This window comes from Lipophrys pholis (genome assembly GCF_963383615.2).
Source record: "Lipophrys pholis genome assembly, chromosome: 10".
Taxonomy (NCBI): Eukaryota; Metazoa; Chordata; class Actinopteri; order Blenniiformes; family Blenniidae; genus Lipophrys; species Lipophrys pholis.
Window position 1 is genome coordinate 20,199,262 of NC_137640.1, and position 19,860 is coordinate 20,219,121.

At 39.5% G+C, this 19,860-nt stretch overlaps 2 protein-coding genes across 2 annotated transcripts in view; both read left to right on the forward strand.

Moving 5' to 3' along the window:
* The first annotated feature begins 834 nt into the window (after positions 1 to 834).
* ak4 (adenylate kinase 4) lies at positions 835 to 9,407 on the forward strand. The gene is made up of 5 exons (XM_080473976.1): positions 835 to 1,405; positions 2,269 to 2,388; positions 5,877 to 6,049; positions 7,142 to 7,260; positions 7,447 to 9,407. Exons 1-5 carry the CDS (start codon positions 1,264 to 1,266, stop codon positions 7,571 to 7,573), a joined length of 681 nt encoding a protein of 226 aa, XP_080330102.1. The 5' UTR covers positions 835 to 1,263; the 3' UTR covers positions 7,574 to 9,407.
* Positions 9,408 to 14,903: 5,496 nt separating this feature from the next.
* dnajc6 (DnaJ (Hsp40) homolog, subfamily C, member 6) overlaps positions 14,904 to 19,860 on the forward strand; it is a gene marked incomplete at its 5' end in the record, with an annotated part of 34,218 nt that continues 29,261 nt past the window's right edge. The window contains one exon of the mRNA XM_080474014.1: positions 14,904 to 15,156. Coding sequence (XP_080330140.1) covers positions 14,904 to 15,156 — 253 coding nt within the window. The remainder of the gene's footprint in view (positions 15,157 to 19,860) is intronic.

The following is a 19,860-nucleotide window of genomic DNA, read 5'->3' on the forward strand; positions in this document are numbered from 1 at the left end:
CAAAACGTTACGCGCAATGACAGCGACTCATGTGCTTTTTTGCGCCTCCTGCCAGCAGTGTCAAGACATAACAAACAACATAAATCGACCAAGCGCGATCCAACTAACGGCTCTAAATTTTGCCAACAAGTAGTTCCATGGAATAAGAAGAAGAACACAATCCTTTACTCATTAGTGTGGCAGTGCGTAAAAAAGACACGTTGGATGTGCGTGTTAAAAATGACATATTTTATACCCCCCAAAAATAGTGTACGTGAAAAATTATTCTGCTTTTCACCGATTCAAACAAAAAAACAAAAAAAACGTTTTTGCAATTCATACACATAAGTTTGGTCTCAGTTTTTCAATGTTGGCATTATTGAAATAGAACATGTAGGCAACATAATTTCTTGCAGCACATTTCACTTTTTGTGACATTCAAACAAACCCTTTCAGATTCAGGGCATCAATAACAGGCAGCATCTTTAATATAAAGTATGTGAGTCGACGAGCAGGTGAGATATCCATGGGAAACATATCGTCAGTGCCTGATGATTATTGATGTCAGTTATTGTTCGTTTTAATTATTTTATTAAATTTCATTTTGGTATTTATTTGTCTAATATGACAAATAAAGATATGTTATGAAAGATAGATTTTTTTTGTCTGCTTTTCCCTACACCCAGTTGAAAGATAGATAGATAGATAGATAGATAGATAGATAGATAGATAGATAGATAGATAGATAGATAGATAGATAGATAGATAGATAGATAGATAGATAAGACGCACCATCTTGTTTTAGACTACAGTTTTTCCACAACATTTGTACAAAAAAACTACAACAACCAGATCACACCGCAAAGTTTACTCATCCGCATTTTTGTCTGGTTGATGTGCGCAGGAAAATAGGGCGTTGTGGAGACTCCCTCATTCATTCGCAGAGAAAAGTATCTCGTATGAAAGACGTCGACGAGCGTAAGTGGGCTGGGAGGAAAGAGGAGAAAAAGGGAAGGGCGTTTTGCCTCGGTGTGATCAGGACATCGCCGCTGTGAGCAGCAGAGAGTGGTCTCTGCTCTGCGTAAAGACCCGCCGACTCCACTCACACGCTTGTATTGACATTGGCAGACTCTCGTTTCACAAAAGCCACACAGGCTGCGCATCGTGCGTACATCTCGCCCCAGGAGTTCGGTAAGAGATACTGCAGCCTTTCCATCGCCAACCAGGAAAAAGTGGCTTTGGAGCAAGTTGCTTTTCACGAGCTGTCTGTTTTTGAAGGAAGAGATGGCCAAGTTTTTCCGAGCTGCTATCATGGGTCCACCAGGATCAGGGAAAGGCACAATATCAAAGAGGATTGCACAAAACTTTGGCCTGCAATATCTGTCCAGTGGACACTTTCTACGGGAGGGTATAGCTGCGAAGACAGGTAGGAGAGGTTTTGCGCATGTATCCCGTAGCACAAACAGAAGTGCTGTGGCGTCAACGGCAAGAACGTGCTTGTTATGCTTTTGTGTTTGTTTTCTTTTTCCTCCATGTGTTGCTTATGTGCGTCTCACTGTTCTTGAATTATGTCTTCTGCAAACTTTGTTGTTACCGTGAAATGCAATCACAGTAGAGGGGGGAAAAAAAGTTACAGAATGAATAATTTCGAAGATAAAAATGCATTTCCACAGTATTTCCTGTAACCTGAAGCAACAGTAAACCTCAAAGCCCCCCCCCCCCGCGCGCGCGCGCACGAACACACACTCACAACAGACACATTTGAATGAAAAAAAAGGCACATTTTTCATCTGTTGTTTGTTGATCTTTTTCTTTGAGTTCACTTCTTAAACAGCCACACAGTGTAGAGTGAAATAATCTTGTTTTTGTTTTATTATTACCAGTATCATTTCTTTAAACATCTCAAACCACTGTGATTGTGTTTCATTGTACCCACCCAGCTGGAATCGATTTAAATCCCAGCATGTGCCAAACTTCAAGTGTACTTGGAGTACAACTGAATTTACCAGAGGAAGTTAAAATTAAAACATGTGTGTGGCAAACTAAAATGATTTAGTGATATTATGGCTCACCACTAAGCCCCTTTTCCTTTACAAATAAGTTTCAGTGTCTGATCTAGTGAACTCAATGAGTGTTTTGGACAGTCAAGCCCTGTGACTTGGCATGAATATTTGTCTAATTATCCACCACAGGCCCCAAAGTTTCCAGTGTATGGATTGGAAAGATCACAGGCTTTGGTCATTTATTCACCCTGAACTACACCGACTACAACTCTACCTTGTGTTTCAGAGGCTGGGCTGCTGGTGAAGTCCTATGTCGAGAGGGGCATGCTAGTGCCCGACCATGTGATGAACAGACTGATGCTGCCCAGGCTGGGGCAGTTAAGTGGCCACAGCTGGCTGCTAGACGGTAAGACGGAGTGTTTCTCTCACAATAAAAGTAGTATGCTGATGAGTATGCTGTTTTGCATATAGCATTTCCAGTTCTATATATTTTTCCCCCCCAATATGATTATGTTCTTCATAATACTCATTCATAGCAGTGTTGTGTACCGTCAGCCACCCCTAAAATCTGATTGGCCATCACTGGTGCCACCCTCAAAATCCTCGAAGTGAAAGCCTTGCTAGAGACAACCCCACTGGGAAAGGCTTTGTTTTTTTTTATTGCTTTTATAAACCAACTCTAGGTTTTCATAAACAGCCACATACAGTTCTGTGTCTTTGGCCTCAGAAATCAGAGGAAGTCGAAAAGTGCATTCTACATTATGCTTCATCTGAGAATGATTAGTACTCTGAGCCATGACATTCACCAGCAGCAGCTCAATGCTTGCTCCAGACTGTTACTTAACCTTGAAGTAGTCAAGTATGTACTTCAGATTTAAATAACATGAGTTATGGATAAAGAAACTGAAAGAAAAACAAAATGTGTTTTCAGTTGGCGCTTCCACAGTTTCCACTGTGTAAACTTGCCTCCAATTTAGTGACAAGCTTCACACAGTGACCTTTGTCCCTATAGCAAGAAAACAAAATAAGTGTTCAGTTCAATAACCGTGTGAGAATATTGCCAAAGCTGGTTTCAGAAAGTCCATTATTATATTTTATCTTCAGCTCAAATCACAAAACTACAAAAAAAAACAAAAAAAAAACAGGTTTGCCGTCCTCATGATCACAAAAAGCAGATTATTGTCTAAAGTTTACACATTAGATATATTGCCATCAAGCGAGGGGTCAATCATTGAACAAGCAAGTGTTAAACTTCTTTAGTGAAAAAATAACTGGGCAAGACGAGAGAAAATGAAATTCTAAAGAAGTCAGACATACTTTGTGCGTAAATGGTTTATGGAGGCATCCCTCTGACTGACATCCATTTCCTTTAGACCAGTGGTCCCAAACCTTTCTCAATGTGCACCACCTGAGAAAATGTCCATGTCTCCACCATTATGGCTGAACCTGAACATGCAGTACTGGAGGCTTACCCTATAGCTATGGACTTACTATTTATATACTTATCTTAAATATAAATTTTACAAGTTTTTTTTATATTTTTTCATTTTAAATTTTGTTCTATTTTGATAATTTATATAATTCAAAATACACTGTATTTTAAAAAAACAAAAAAAACAAATCTGACTTATGCATTTGTGACTAGAGGGTGCTTGCTACCACTGTTAATGTGTCCCACAGTTTGTGAATCACGGCTTTAGACTGTCTGTAGACATGACCATAACATCTACTTTCCCAAATCAGACCTATACTGATCCTGACAAAATACAGCTTCACCGTAAAATACGATCTGTTATACTGTAGAAACGGGAATTATTCTTCCAGACAAAATACCAACGTAAACAGATTTAATATGCATGCAAATGTTTTCATACCTTCCAGTGATATTGCAGTGATTCAAACGAGTCTCCACCTGCACCAGTTTTGTTTTCTCACCTTTTATTGCTTCGCTTCACGCAGAATTGTTGGGTTTTTCTCTGTAAATGTATCATGAGATGACTGTGTTGTATCTGGTGCTATATAAATAAGATTGAATTGAATTAATGTACTTGTTTCAAACTCAGCTGGATGTACTAACCTTTTGCTCAACCCTGCCCCGAAGCTTAACCTAACCCTCACTTTAGTACGGCCATTCGTTAGGGATTGTAATGTTGATCTGTAAACACATTTCAGTAAATTCAATTGCATAAAATTATGCAGACTGTCATGCACCTACATGCCTGCATCTTCAGCCATGTTTTTAGTTCACGACACTTTTAAAGTCTAAATTATTAGTGTCAACAAAATGTTCACCTCCTCAAATATTTTTTTAAATACTGTGTCACACCTATCTTCTCACCAAATAAAGCAGGCGTGTCGCATATTTATAACCTTGTATATTTTAAAATTACAGTTTGTCTTCATGCAACTTGAAACGTTTGATTCGTTACTTGATGTCATCATGTCATGCATAGTGTGCTTGGAACATGGTGCTGTGGTGATAACAGATGTAGCGTGCAAACAAAACATTCCGTGAAACTGTTGTCAGTTCATTCTCATCCATAAAGAAGGAATAAGGTAACAATGGGCTCAAAAGCATGGACTTCAAAATAAAAATGGTGTTCGGACCAAACTAGAGAGGCTGTATTAAAGAGTTTTTCATAACCACACACAACTCGTTCATTAATAACATATCTGAATGTATGAATGACACACAGTATACATACATTGCAAATATGTGTGTGAGTGTTATAAGTGTTGATTATATATCAGAATGTGTTGTGGTTTAATAAATATGTAATATGTCAGAGTTGGACCTTTGGTTGACTGTGTGGGTGAATCTACATGCAAGTGTGTGTGTGTGTGTGTGTGTGTGTGTGTGTGTGTGTGTGTGTGTGTGTGTGTGTGTGTGTGTGTGTGTGTGTGTGTGTGTGTGTGTTTTCACCAAAAGCAACTTTAAATGTAATGTCTTCTGTCAAAGTAGAATATAAGACTATGATGTAACATAACTTCTCTGTACTGATTGATGTAAATCAAGATACGTTGTGGTTGCTTTTGGGATTGCATGAACTGGCACTTCTTTATTTCACTTTTTTTTGACTCAAACTCTAATAAAGTAGGTCAGTTCCTCTTTAGGGCCTGCCTTGTGTCCCAGCCTCTCATGTCATTGTGAGAAGGAGATCTTTGTTTCTCTCTCATCAACTAATGGATTAGTTGCAAACAGATTTCAAAAGAAATTCTCATGGTAGACAGGAAATCAAAAGGTCATCAAACCAGATGTTATTTACACCCCCACAGGATAACCTTAAATGACTCCCACAGTTTAATGGCTGTTTATCTACAATAATAATCTCCTAAATATGAATTGTTTCATTGAATATTTGGTGTTTCTATGACCTTTTACTGTATGTATTGCACTCAAATATTTGAACGTTAACACTGCCATAACAGTTTGCTGACAGTGGTAGTAATATTGAGGATGTGAACAGCTTCACAGAGCGCTAGTGTAACAGGAGACAATTGGCTGTGCAAACTGAAAGCTTTGTCGTATGGGTAAATTCATTTACTTCTTCGTAATCCAGTTTTAATGTCCGTACTATGGACATTTTTACAGAACAATTGGAGAAATATTTAATCATAATTAATTTCTGCCAGCCTCTAATAACCTTCAAACAAGTAATAACAGTGAAGTGATTTAATGGACTAATGCTTTAATAGTGTCTTTTCATCATGTGAAAGGCTCTGCCAGCTTGATAGGTGCAGTTTAAAATACATAGTTGTTAATGAAGTCATAAGAGTAATATATTATTGTATAATCTGTATATTATTTTCCCTGGTTGACACTAAATTACATATCTGTCCTCCTCCTTTCTGATAAATGTTTCTGTCCTCCCCCTGGCTGATAAATGTTTCTAGGTTTCCCTCGAACGCTGGCACAGGCTGTGGCTCTGAACGATTTGTATCAGCTTGACTTGGTCATCAGCCTGAACATCCCCTATGAGACTTTGAGGGAGAGACTGAGCGACCGCTGGATTCATCCAACCAGCGGGAGAGTTTACAACATGGGCTTCAACCCACCACAAGTGCAGGTATCATGAACATAGGAGTGAATATCGGTTCACATTTTATGTGTGTTACTAGGTGTGAATAAGTCGTTCTGTTCATTGTGATGGTTGTGTTTTAAGCTGATTTCTGTTTCACACTCTGACTCACCCAGCTGGAACCTTGTCATAATAAAAAATAGAAACCAGATGAGCGATAGTTTGTTTACCCACTGCCCAGCCCCTCTGCACTAAAACACTCCTTTCTGCCCAACATTTTGTATCCCTGTTTCAGACATTTTGAACAGGCTGCTTCGTGTTGTCTTCTGATCTATATAGTGCTATGAGGCAACCTGCATTGAATTACATGTGAAATTAAATTATTTGTTGTACAGTGTAAACGAATCGGTTTCAATTAGGAACAGGCTTCAATATACAGTCTCCAATGCAGTTATGTCTAACATTTTATGAACTCTTTAGACATTAATGATATTAATGCTAAAGTTTATTTGATATATTTTCACTGCCGTATTACGTGTTGGACTTAAAAAGTAGGGTAGTTGTGAAATGTTTTCTGTTCTGTCTATAGTGGAGTATGTCACCACTTGTGTTGAGGAAAAAATAATTACACTACTCATTATTCATAGGGAGCACTTTTTATAGTCTTTCAACCTTACTCAAGCTATCTTTAAACAACTCAAGATACAGTGTATTTGTTTTGGGGATTGCATGAACAGACACTTCATTATTTCACTTAATCCTGAAGTCAAACTCTGGTGAAGTCGGTCTTCAGTCGAGTTTGAAAAAGGCCAGAAATGAACCTGTTCACTTCAACGTACTTCCGTGAAGCATTGTGTCCCCTTGTGTTCTCGTGTCATATATCAAATACCTGAGCTTCTATTGTTTGTAATTTGCTGTAGGTAAATATAGTGAGCTGTGAGACATACATTTTTCTATGCTGAGCTGATCATATGTTGACATATAATTCCCATTCCTCACATATTGACTTTATTAAAAACAAAAGTTCCCTTTATAGTAACTGGTGTCTTGTCATATGTATATATATATATATATATATTTTTTTTTTTTTTACCTTTGCTGCATTGTTAGACTGTCCTGACTTTGTGTTGTACTCTTCAGGGTAAAGATGACATAACTGGTGAGTCTCTGATTCAGCACGATGACGACAAGCCAGAAGCTCTGATGGCCCGACTGAGACACTACAAAGATGTGGCAAAGCCCGTCATAGACTTATACAAGTTAGTAAACACTTTTACTGATCGTCAGTCTTTGCTGTGATTTTACATTTGCGCAAAATTGAAGCAGGTTGTGTTGGCGTGTAGGCTGTGACAAGATAAAAGTCAATGCTGGATTACTGGTTGATCATTTTAGGGCTGTCGATTAAAGTCTCCCTTGCTATTGGTTGTATTATTTCTTATTTGCAGGTCACAAGGAGTACTGTATTCATTCTCCGGCACAGACACAGACCGGATTTGGCCTTATATCAACACCCTCCTCAGCACCAAGATTCACACGGGCCCAGCAGATGCCTGCCAGACACAGACACCCTGATGAGACTACTCAGAATGAAAAAAGCATGGGGAAGGAGGAGGAGAAGGGAGTGGGAACACATCTTCACATGCTGGCCTTACAGCTGATTTGTCCAGAGTGAGATTTTTTTTAAAAAGGCACACTGATTAATGAGCACGTGTTTTGTGACGCAGTCACTAGTTGGTAATTTGACGTGATTGTCTGTATGCAAATATTTCAAAAGCTTTAAACTAAGCTATTGTGAGACTGTCTATGTTATAATCAAACATTGATGCAAAACCAACATTTTGTTTTTGAAAATCAGAATTGTATTAAGATTCTTTATCAACAGGTTGTTGTAATTATAATTTTTTTTTTTATTATTTTTGTTTCATAAATTTGTATTCATAATAAATCCAATCTAAGTGTCAAATATACCAAAAAAAAAAAAAAGAAACATAAGGATTTGTTTTACAGTTAGCAGACAGTGCTGTATCTTTAAATTGGAAACCAAAAATTATAGCGGGCTTGCAACCAAGCAGAACTCTCTTAAAATATTCTTGGGGGGAAAAAACCCCATACAGAAATCATAACCTAAATAATATTGTTTTTTTCATATGCTTGACTGTATATGCATCATTTTCTCACCCACAGTGAAAACTTGCTGTGTAGGTGTCTCTAATTCCAATTGCCTGAACATCCAGACACACTAAAATTGAGGAATTGTAGTATTCAATGAGGAGGAACCACACAGTTTGCTTAATTCAGCACCAGCACAACGTCAAGTGAGCAATAGTAGTGTTAAGGAAGGCAGGGTTTTTTTTCTCTTAACTTTGTCAGCTATGTGTTATTAGAATATATCCAATAGTTTCTCAGATGATTGCACTGTATAGACTGCTATCCTTGAACTGTTTTGTTGAAATGCTGCACAATTGTTTATGCAATCCTCTTTGGGCCAGTGCTCGACAAGTACAAAAGGCCCCCGCTGATGCTTTCCTGCACTCTGTGGCTGGGATGAAGGCTAATACTTTCAATGTCATCACATTCTTTACAATATACTTCTTTTTTTTTTTTTTTTAATTGGGAAAATGTCCTATTTATAATGGAATGCAGGGGCTAATTCCATTATATTGAACACTGTTGGGTTGTAGCTTCTGGAAGTAATAGGTTCACAATTATGTTTCTGACACTTTTTGAAATATTTCCTTATTTTTTACAGATTGAATGTATAAATGATTGCTACAAGGTGAACAAAATATAACATTTCTAACCTTGTAAATGTCTTTAAAACGGCTTACTCTAGTGTTTTTTATTTGGCCCATAATGTTTTTTCAGTAGACAAACACCTGGCATGGTAACCTTTCACAAAATGTCACACAACTCAAGTACACTTGTAACAACCAAGACCATTGTCATCATAAATTTACATCTTATACGAATATTCACACTCCAGAGAATTATGCAAAAGAAATACGAGCTGACTTTAGGGATGGGCTACAACACATCTTTCATGGTTTCATTTGTCTGTGCTGTCTGTCTCCTTTACTGTTGGTTTTTGCATTTGTGGGATCGAATTTAACTATGCATTTTTCTATGTTGCACATTTCGCTGTTAAGGATTTGAGTTAGTTTTCACAATGTAGAAAAGTGAAAGAGGAAGACACTGTTGGAACAGCCTTTTGCAGTAAAGCAAAAAACAAATATTCAGATGTTTGTAAAGAACATGTTTGGAGAGTAAAGCACACCCGCGGCTTTAGCTATGTTGGGCATGGCACCCACAACACTGCTGCTGTGTAACATGAACTTTTTCCCCTGTAATTTTGCAATGTGCTTTCAAACATTCCAAGAACAATAAAGCAATTATTTCTTGACTATAATCACAACTCTTCATGTCATTAATTGGAGCACCTGTTTTAAAATATCTTGTATGGTTAGCTTGCAGTAGACTACCAGCCAAGGCGTATTAATTTGGTTTAAATCACAACTTGAAATGTGTACAGAAAATGTACGGTCTCACAAAAATAGTGTTTAAGTTGCTTTACCTGTACACAGTTACAAGTAAAGCTAGCATAATGTTGTTGAAGAAATATGGGTGTTTCTCAAACAATTCTCAAAAATTGCTGCAGGTATTTGTTAGTTTTTCACATTTAATTGCCTTATTAATAGCATTCAGTGGTTTCAATTTGCATGTGTGGAATATCAGCTCAAAACACATTTCACAAACAGTAAAGTACCTATATGAAATGACACTGGTAGTTTTTCATGTAAAATGTGAATTTAAGGCATGAATTATTTTTTTCTTTTTAATCCCTATGGGGTCATGGTAGCAGTATAGGGAGCAAAGAAACCCTGACGTCTCTGTCTCCTGTAACTTCCTGCAGTTTTTCTGGGGGTACACCATGCCACTCTCAGACCAAACCTGTGATATAATCTCTGACAAGGCCTTATCATCAAAATGAACTGTCCCATGAGTTTGATAATAAATTATGAATAATATGCATTTTTACCGTACTCTAGTGTTATATTATATTCTGTTAAGAGGAACCTGTACTGTGTTATAAATGGCAATGCTCACTCATTCTCATAAAGAGCGAGCGAGCAGTAAGACTCTGGTTGTAGTTTTTGTCCCGATGGGGAGCAGAACTGTGTGCTCAGGCATGTCTTAGAGCTGAGTCGTGTGCATTTTAAATGTTTGGTGATGATGGTTAATGTGTTGGCATGCATGTTGAGCTGCTTGTTTCCAGATTTTGTAGACTGCATAACCTGTTAAGTCAAACCTCATCACAGGTGGGATTCAGAGCTTAATCCTGAGGTAAAAGTGACTTACAGTAATTAATCTGTGGCACATTTTGATGGATTTATGTGTTAGCTAATGATAATACTGCTTTAAATTGCAGTAGGCTGGTGTGGTTTGAACTTTAACGTTATTTAACTTAATTTCATTGTTTTTTTTAGAAAACCTATGACGACAAAGTCAATAAACATTTGTGACTCTTCTTTAACCCCACCGATACAGACTTCTCAATTCACCTTTAAATGTTTGCTTCATAAAATAATGATTTTATTTTTCATGAATAGCCGACGTAATAACGTGTGGCTTATTTTGTATGTGCTACAGTCATGATTCTTAAGAATAAAATAAAAACCTTCTCTGCAGCGCACATGAATTCAACCCGTTTAGAAATATAATCCAGTCCGGGTTTTGAGCCTCAGCTCCGGTTTAGCGATGCGCTGAGCGGCGCAGTGTCTCCTCCAGTGATCCACAAACATCCACACCCCTGCGGCCGCATCTCTTATCCTCATCCGCACCTTCTACAGATCTACGGAGCGTCGTCGCTGGACCTGGTTTGTTGATCACCTGCCAAAATGTGATTATATGATGACACCGTGGTCCGCTGCAGTCTCTGCAATTTCACCGACAGGTTAACGCGTGACTAGTTGGGGATCCTTGCAGGACTTTACAGGTCTCACAGGACGTTTAGGGCTTTGACCTTTGACTGGCAGCGAATGACAAATCAAAGGTCGCTGTGCGTGAGAGGAGCCGAGATTCAAAGCGCATCTCCACCGCGGCACGAGAAGGCGCACCTGGGAGGATGGTAGAAAGTGTCCGGAAAGGTAAAGTTATCCGTTTCTCTTGATTTATTGTGATTCCCGATTTGATCATCTCAGCTTCCCTCGGACCTGGCAAGGCAGCGGAGCATTCTGTGCTGTGTGGACGTTGTTACATAATGTGGGACTACCTCTGGAGATCGAGAGCACTTCCCCCCGTAGTGCGTCTCCTTGCTCGGTAGACCGGGAGCTTCATCGACACGCGCTCCTTCCAAGGGGGACTGTGTGTTTCTCATCGACAGACATATTGAATTAAAGCCATGTTTTTGAGCTCAGGGCCTATGTTTGAACAACTGCGCACACGAGCATCATGAATGACATCATTTGGTTTATTTTTGTCAATGGTGTGGATTAAAAAAAAAAAAACCAAAAACAAGAACAACGGAAAAAAAAAACATTCGGTAAAGAAAGCGGGATCATTTCTCTTCCATTATGTTTGTCGCCATTGATTTGACTGAAGGTACACTGCGAGGACTACCTCATTGATTAATGCTGGGGTTTTCCGTCAGATGATAATTTCTGCTATGGCACCAAACCGAAAACCACTGACCACAAATCCCTGTGACAGTTGTGTGTGTGTGTGTGTGTGTGTGTGTGTGTGTGTGTGTCTTGAATATAGATTCAAACACGAGCATAGATCCACCGTGATATTGCTTTTGAATGGGACGACTCTTTCAACAGTATTATCATCTTCATCACCCATGGACCGGCTCTGGTTTATGAGGACAGCTCCTCTGGTGCTGTCCAATAGCGCACCGTCACATCACCGAGCGTCACGCACGTCACGTGAGCAGCTTAACGCAGCTTGGTGAAGTCTCATGCCTTATGCTGCACTACAAACACATGCATGCCTTAATCATCCAGTTATTTAGTGGATTGAAACAAGGGTATGCTGTTGAAGATAAAATCCTAACTACCCGATCCAAACTATCTGCAAAGTCTACCGTCTGTCTTGCCAAGCGAGACTGGCTGCAGCTGACCCAGCAAATTCTTGGATTCCTTTAACTGCACAAGCATAATCATTAAACCTCAGCATATCGTTAAGGCATCCAGTACGAAGCAATGAAAACCAAACACACAAAGTCAGTCAGAGTTAGATCATAGGTGTGTGTCGTAAAGCAATTAAAATAGGAACCAGCCCCAAACCTTTAAAGTTTTTTTTTTTTTGAGAAATTAATTTAAGATAAATTTAAATGAATTCCTGAATATTCATAGAAAACTTCTTTGTAAAAATTAAAAGAGCTTAGAAATTACTCTTAAGGGACAGTTCAAGCAGTTGTGCATGGGTAAACCTAAACTGAAACTCATGGTTTTGTACACAAGAGTTTCTGATGCATGCAGCACTATTGACATTGATTTGTACCTGTGGACCTGTTTTGTACAATAGGAGCTCATGTTCATAAATGCTGCAATGTTACAGCATCTACATATACCGTCAGTCTTTTTTAAAGTCATGTCTAAGCTTTGGTGCAGTCGTTAGCAGTTTGTCTTCACAGCTGAAATAGTCCTTGTCCAAGTCGAGTTGGGCTTTTCTGTGCAGACTTTGCATGTCCTTCCTGTATGCACGTATGAGCTATCTGCATGTACTCTGGTTTCATTCCACACTCCATAAACATGTTGTTTGAGGTATGGTCACTTTGAATGTTCCATAGGTGTCAATGTGAGTGTGTCTGTTTCTATGTGTTTGCCCTGTCGGACTGGTGAACTGTCTGGGATGAACCCTTACCTCGCCCAGTCAGCTGGGATTGACAACACTGAATTAAGTATAGAAGATGGATGGCCCGGATTATTTATGGAAACCTGTACTGTAGCCTCCTACATGGTTGATATACATGCATTTTTAATACATTTTTCAAAGACTTGCTTAAGATATTGACATATTGATCAACTGACATTTTTCTTCTATTAATTACAATTTAGAAATTCTTAATTGGCTGTAAGAAGTGGCCATAGTAAGTTAATGTACACTCCATACTGACTGAGCCTGAATCAAACTAAGCTCATCTTAATGTGAGATAACAGTGTAACCACTACCCTACCATGCAGCTAAGAACAAGTGGACCTACCTCCCCTAAATTCACTGGATTAATGTAAATAATTCTCAGATATTCAGTCTTCATTATGATCTAAACCTGTTTTGGACAGAAACCACAAAAAAACCTTAACAAGCAGACAATAAAGATTTTATGCAAACATACAGAGAATGTTTACTCATCATCACATGTATAATTTATACAAAGTCACAATGGACCTGCCTCCTTTGTGGAGAACTTGCAGGGCATGAAGTGGTCGCCACCGGTAGGCACGATCAGGAACGTGACAGGAAGCGGCGTTGCCACAATGCAGCAACAGCACGTCGCATCCGGTTATGGCGCGGGTATCTTTCCTCCCTTTCGGACATTCTGTTCCCACTGTGCTTTAAGCTCCCATCTGTTCTCCTCAAAGAGTTTCCCAGGCTCATGTCCTCTTTTCAAAACTATGCTGGTTTTCTGTTGCCAGGGGACAAGGCCCAGGAAGGAAGCACGCCATCTCTGATCAGTTTTGTTCTGCTGCAGGGACTCGAGGTCATAACACCAAACTGAAAATGCATTGAAAAGATACAGCCGGCTGTAGAAAGTGGTCATATACGTCTGTTACCTGCTTATATTTTCCATTTAGGCTCATTAGAAGGCCTCGATATAACTCGCCCTGAAATGTTTGCCCTGAATGGAGGTCTCCCTCGACTTCTGTGGTCTTGAATTTCTGAACTCTGGCTTTTGTGTACATTTTGGATCATACTTATGTAGGCTGACCTGTATGCAACTTTTTTTTTTTGTGAACTGCCAGGTTATTGTTTTAACTTTCTATTGCTCCACAAAAAAACATCTTAGAAAAGAATTAGTTGCATGAAGAAACATATACAGCAATATGCACAGTTCAGAATATTTCAAGAATAGATATTTTGATGAAACAACAAACAAACAACAAAAGGGTGACATTTAAAAACATTAAGAAATATTAGTGCAATTTTATATCGCTATTGACTATAACATAGCCACAATATATATATATATATATATATATATATATATATATATATATATATATATATATATATATATATAGGGTTAGGTAGGTTTTGACATCACTATGATAATATCAGCTGCAGGTGCAACGTGTGGCGCACTGCAATTACATTTCTACTGTTTGGGGGGAAAGGGGGAGGGGGCGGTATTATGCTCGCTTTACATGAAGGATCGTCCTGTGAGAACAGACTTCATCACAACACCGATCAGAGTGTGTGAATAATAGATGCCGCAACAACATTAGAGGACGGTGACTTGTTGGGGTGGATTTCCCTTTTACTCGGTCGGCGGCAGCAGCGGCGTCGTCGTAGTAAAATGTGGTCCTGAGAGGGAGAGCGAGAGAGAGCGAGAGAGAGGGAGAGAGAGAGAGAGAGAGAGAGAGAGAGAGAGAGAGAGAGAGAGAGAGAGAGAGAGAGAGAGAGAGAGAGAGAGAGAGAGAGAGAGAGAGACCACCCGGCAGATATTGTCGTAGCTCGGAGCACAGAGGATCCCGGTCGTCCTCTCCTCCTCCTCGGACATGTGGTGCACCCAGCAGCAGCAGCACCAGAAGCCGCAGAAGCAGCAGCAGCAGCAGCAGCAGCAGCAGCACCGGCGGCGGTAGCGGTAGCGGCGTGGCGCAGCCTTCTGCGTCTTTGGGGCTTTTTCCGTTTTAAATTCCCCTCCACATTATTCTTTTTTTTTTATGTGCGTCCTTCGGTTATGAGCTTGCTGGGGGCCTACAAGAAAAAGACCAGTTACGATGGGTATGAATCTTTGCAGTTGGTCGATAGCGGCGGGGATAGCTTCAGCATCGGCAGAGGGAGCAGCGGCGGCGGCGGCGGCGGCGGAGGAGGAGGAGGAGGAGGAGGAGGAGGAGGAGGAGGAAGCACACTCGGAGGCTCCATAGCGGCCACCCTAGCACCCAAGGCAGGCCCGCTGAGAGAGGAAGACTACAGCACCATGGACAGCTCAGGTGAGACTCCTCACCACCTCCGCCTGACCGCAGATGTCATGACTTTCCAGTGTATTAATGCGCTCGAGGAGCCGAGGCAGTGCACAGCGGAATAGCTCACCGTAGTGGAGTGTACAATGATGCCATGCAGCTCCTCAACTTCCCCCCAGAGCTCCCAGTGGCTGCTAGACCCCACCTTACTGCCTGTGCTGGGCTGCTTCCTGCAAGAGGGACACAAACAATGCCCTGTCCTTGTGTGTGTGTGTGTGTGTGTGTGTGTGTGTGTGTGTGTGTGGTGTGTTCCTTTATAATACAACACAACTCTCTATCCTTTAAACTATGATAACACACACACACACACACACACAAACAAATTAGGATTTATGTTACATTACGTACAAAAACGTGTTTTGGAGTTTTTATAAAGTGTATTATGAGTACAATTAATTAAATAAAAACAAAACAATCCCCAACATTCTTTAATCATATGGGTTTATCATTAATTTTATCCACAGATCGTTATTTATTGTTGGATGTTTATTAATATTTTAAGATACTGGTCCTTGGAAACATCTGCTACTGAGACAAAACCTATAAAGATGGCATAACTTTTCAAATTAATTCAGCAATCATTAGTAGAATGATCAAATTAAATCTTATAGGCTGTAAATATATGGTAATGAAAAAGCTTTGTTTTTTGTTTATTAGGTTCATTGTTCAATAGGAAAAAAAAGAAGCTCGGCCTTAGATGTTCATAATACCCGTATTAAAATTCCAGTATTGGGTATTTTTTACTTCTTCAATTGCTCACGAGCTAAAATGACAACACACAATCAGTTCTTATGGATAATAGGTAGGCGTGTTAGAGGAAGGTTTTACTCAGTACAGTGATCTGTGGAGCTGGAAGAAGCTGGATGCAGAAGGTGGGTCAGTGAGGAGAAGGGATTGTGGACGGGGAAGGGGGGAGCAGGGCACCTATATCAGATGTCGGCTGGCTGGCCCCTGTGACCATCATGTTTTTGATGTGTGTGCGTGCGTGCATGTGCGCGAGCCCCTGTGTGTGTATGTGTGTGTGTGTGTGCATGTGTACAAATAAATCTTTTTCATTTACACAAAGCCGGATATTGAGGGGTAAAGGTTGGCACTCCAAGAAGAGAAAGACACAATCAAACAAACCATTGATCTCTCTGGCAAAGCCAAGAGCTCTCTCAGCTGCTGATCCCCCCCCCCTCTATCTCTTACCTGAAAGAGCCTTTACCAGAGCCTCCTCTCATGTTGGCAGTTGCAGTATTTGTCATTGTAGCTGGCTCACCAGTCTGCATACTCCCACTTCCATCTGGGCTCAGACACAGAGGTAGCTGAACCAGGTAACAGAGCAAAAAATGCGCCCAAAAAACCACAATCAGACCAACTCAACAGGCACAATGGTAAGGTTTATTTACATCAAAGATAGTTTATTCAAGTCATACACAACCTTGGAAACAGCTTATTGAGTGCTGAAAATAGCACGTTTAGAGTAGTTCTTCTTCCAAACTATCATTCTGATCTGCGTTCATTTACAACTTGCTAAAACATTACATCCTTGAGCCTCTTTTTGATTATCTGAATTGATCTTGAGGCTCCAGAGAGAAAATACACCCGAATACTGATCAACATCATCAGCCCTCGAGCTGTAAGGAGACACTGCTTCAGTTTAAAGAGACAAAACCAGTGCATCAGCCTTAGAAAAGTAATTTAATGACAAATAGCAAACACAGCAATAAAATGCATTTAAACTGTCCAAATAATAGGACCACTTAGGATAATTAAAGCCCGAAATAAAAGTAAATATACAATGAAGTGTTTGGCTTAAAAAGAAATGATCGTTGAACATGCATCATCAACCTCAGCCTTTAACCTGAAACTTTGTTTTCACCGTTCAGTGTCCCAGGATGTTCAGCGCTCGGTATTCGGAGTGTTTTCCAGAGTGTCAGAGTGTAAATCGTAAAAGAAGATGTTGGAATCAACGAGTTCAAACTCAGGAGAGCTTTGAAGCACCGGGACTAGAGTTTCCTTTATACTGTGGGCAGTGTTACATGTTAAAACTCCTCTTTTTAAAAGACTATTTCAATCATTTGTACATGGTGCACTGCTCCAGCTTTGCCTATGGGTGTTTAATTGTGGTGTTGTGGAGAATGAAATGAGTCGTTACTTCTTTTTAATTCAAGACAATTAATTTCAGACATTTAATTACCAGACATGAACGGCAACAAACGCAGAGTAATACAGAGAAATTACCATAAAATGTGAAAAAAACAAGAACATATTAAAGACGCAAAAAGCATTATTAAAAACAGAAAAACAATATAAGAAACATGTAAATGCAAGAGTTAACGACACAGCACATCATCCAAAGGTCTTTGCCCTTGTTTTAAGAGACGTTTTAACTGGAGCTGTTCCGCAGCTTCCTGAGAGTTGTTCCTCAGATCATCTGTCGTCTGTCCACATGAGGACTACTCTGAAAGAAATCACACAGAAAATAACGTATTTGCCATTATAAAGTCTGATGTGTGTCCCCTGGTTTGTGTAAGCTTTGTCACATGCTTACTCAATTTCTAATAATCAGAGACAACATGATATTTCACCTACAATAACTAGTCAAAGGTAATGCAGATGATAGACAGTGGTTGATAAAAAAAAAAATCACACGTCATGGAGGCTGAAGAGTAAAAATAGTAGAGTTTTAGTTTTTCAGTTTAGTTCACTTTTCCCCAGAAGAGAATAAGCCGTGCATTCCACCTTTGAACATTTTGTGAGAAAAACAGTGAAAGTGCCAACGTGCCTTTTTCTCTCATAGCTTTCTTTTTTTAACGTTAACATCACGCATGTGAAAATCAATGGTGGTTAAACTTATTTGGCTGCTGCTATGATTCAGAGTACAATCCATCAACTTCCACTGTATTTACTAGTAGGTCTGTTATTCAGAGGTTGACATAAGCTCAGCGCAACATTTAACTAACTTCTCCACTGCTAACAGTCTTAAGTCTGAAGGTCAATGTTTTTTTTCTTTCTTTTTTTTTTCTCTTTTTCTCTCTTTTCACTCCACCCTCCCCTTTTCCTTTTCTTTCAGAAGGTCAATGTTTAACTCCACAACTTCAGGATAGAACTCCTATTAATGTACAGTGTACAATTGCATAATGATGTAACGTGAAAGATTGAATGGATAAAGCAAATGCTTATAATTGTGAATATTAATAAATACAATACGTGTACCAATAATGCATTATAAGTAGTATACCTGTAAGATATTAGGACGCATGTAATCAGGAATCACACGTGTTTCAGAACTGAACAAATGTATTTTAAAATCAGTTGGATGCCATTTGAAGATGTGGCGATGGTAACCATGCAAAAAAACACACCAATATTTTAAGCATTATTTCAAATAATGTTCCATTTGTCTTTCTTTATTATAGCCTGTACTCACAGTTTATTGAAGAGTTTCAAAGGTCTTTCTTGTCATTTAAAAGAGTGAAATATACATTTAGTTAAGCTGAATGCCAGATAATTAATCATCGACTCCATCAGCAGCATCTCTCTCTAATTAAGGAGATGAGAATCAGGTTGATGCTGTCGTCACTTAAATCCAGAATAAAACAAGGCCCAGCAGTGCCGTAGCTGTGAGATTGCGTGTTGGTCTGTGTGTTTTGCTGGTTGGGCATTATTGTTGAGAATATGTGTCTGTGTCATTCCCACTAAGCCGAACATCGAGCGAGAAAGGTTTGAGGCTGTAGGTGGAAAAAGACATTTCGGCGACCCACTCATCCTTCTGAACACAGCTGAAAATGCCTTTCTGTTTTCTGTCCGTCCTCGTAACTTCTCTGTTCACCTCTCGATTACTGTTGGTGAAAGCAGGACATAAACCTTGGTCAGCTACTCGCAGAGGAACTCTTTTTGTAGTAAAGTTTTTGAAGCATGTTTGTTCCTCCACTTTGGGTCCCAACATGTGTTGGCTTCAAATGAAACTGGCACATCTAAGCTATAATCACATCCTCTAGCTGCTGACCACAAGGAAAAGCAGGATCCCTTTTTTCCCCCAAATACATCCTGTCATGCTCACAGAATAGGAGACATGCCTAATAAGAAGCCTAGAAATAGGCAAAAACCTACTGGTGGATATACTGTACATCAATGGCTAAATAATTCTGTAGAAGGAAAAAGAAACATTGCTATTCCTCAGTAGAAACATGTCCAAGATGCCTACTATTGTAAAAAATAAATAAATAAATAAACTAAACATTTCAGGACATGTGCTTTCTTACTGAAGGATAACTGAAACAAGTACCTTGTCTGAACAGCAAATCTGACTCTGCAGTGGAGCTGTGCATGGGCAAGAATAGTAATGTAATACTGGAAGCAAGACAATATATTGTGGTACTTGTTGTATTAACCTTTACGTTAAGACTCGACTTTGAGTGGGGGGGAGCTGGGTTGGACTTACGGCTGTGGCAGGAAGGGGCATCCAGCATAAAAACTAACTAACTAAGTCTATAGTCTGAGTTGCAGTAATTTGATATGGCATTTACTGTAAAATGGGTGCAGCTGAAGAGACACTTGGTTTCACTTTAAAGCGAAGTGTCATGGGATAATAAAGAGTGACACATAAACACGGAAATCGACGTGCCTTATTTACTCAGGCTTGCGTTTAGATTAATCAGCCCCTTGCTGTTTGAACCGCAAAATGAA

Coding starts and splice junctions, on each gene's coding strand:
- ak4 (XM_080473976.1), top strand. CDS start 1,264: ATGGCCAAGTTTTTCCGAGCTGCTATCATGGGTCCACCAGGATCAGGG. Junction 1,406..2,268: donor GGGTATAGCTGCGAAGACAG/GTAGGAGAGGTT, acceptor CTTGTGTTTCAG/AGGCTGGGCTGCTGGTGAAG. Junction 2,389..5,876: donor CCACAGCTGGCTGCTAGACG/GTAAGACGGAGT, acceptor AAATGTTTCTAG/GTTTCCCTCGAACGCTGGCA.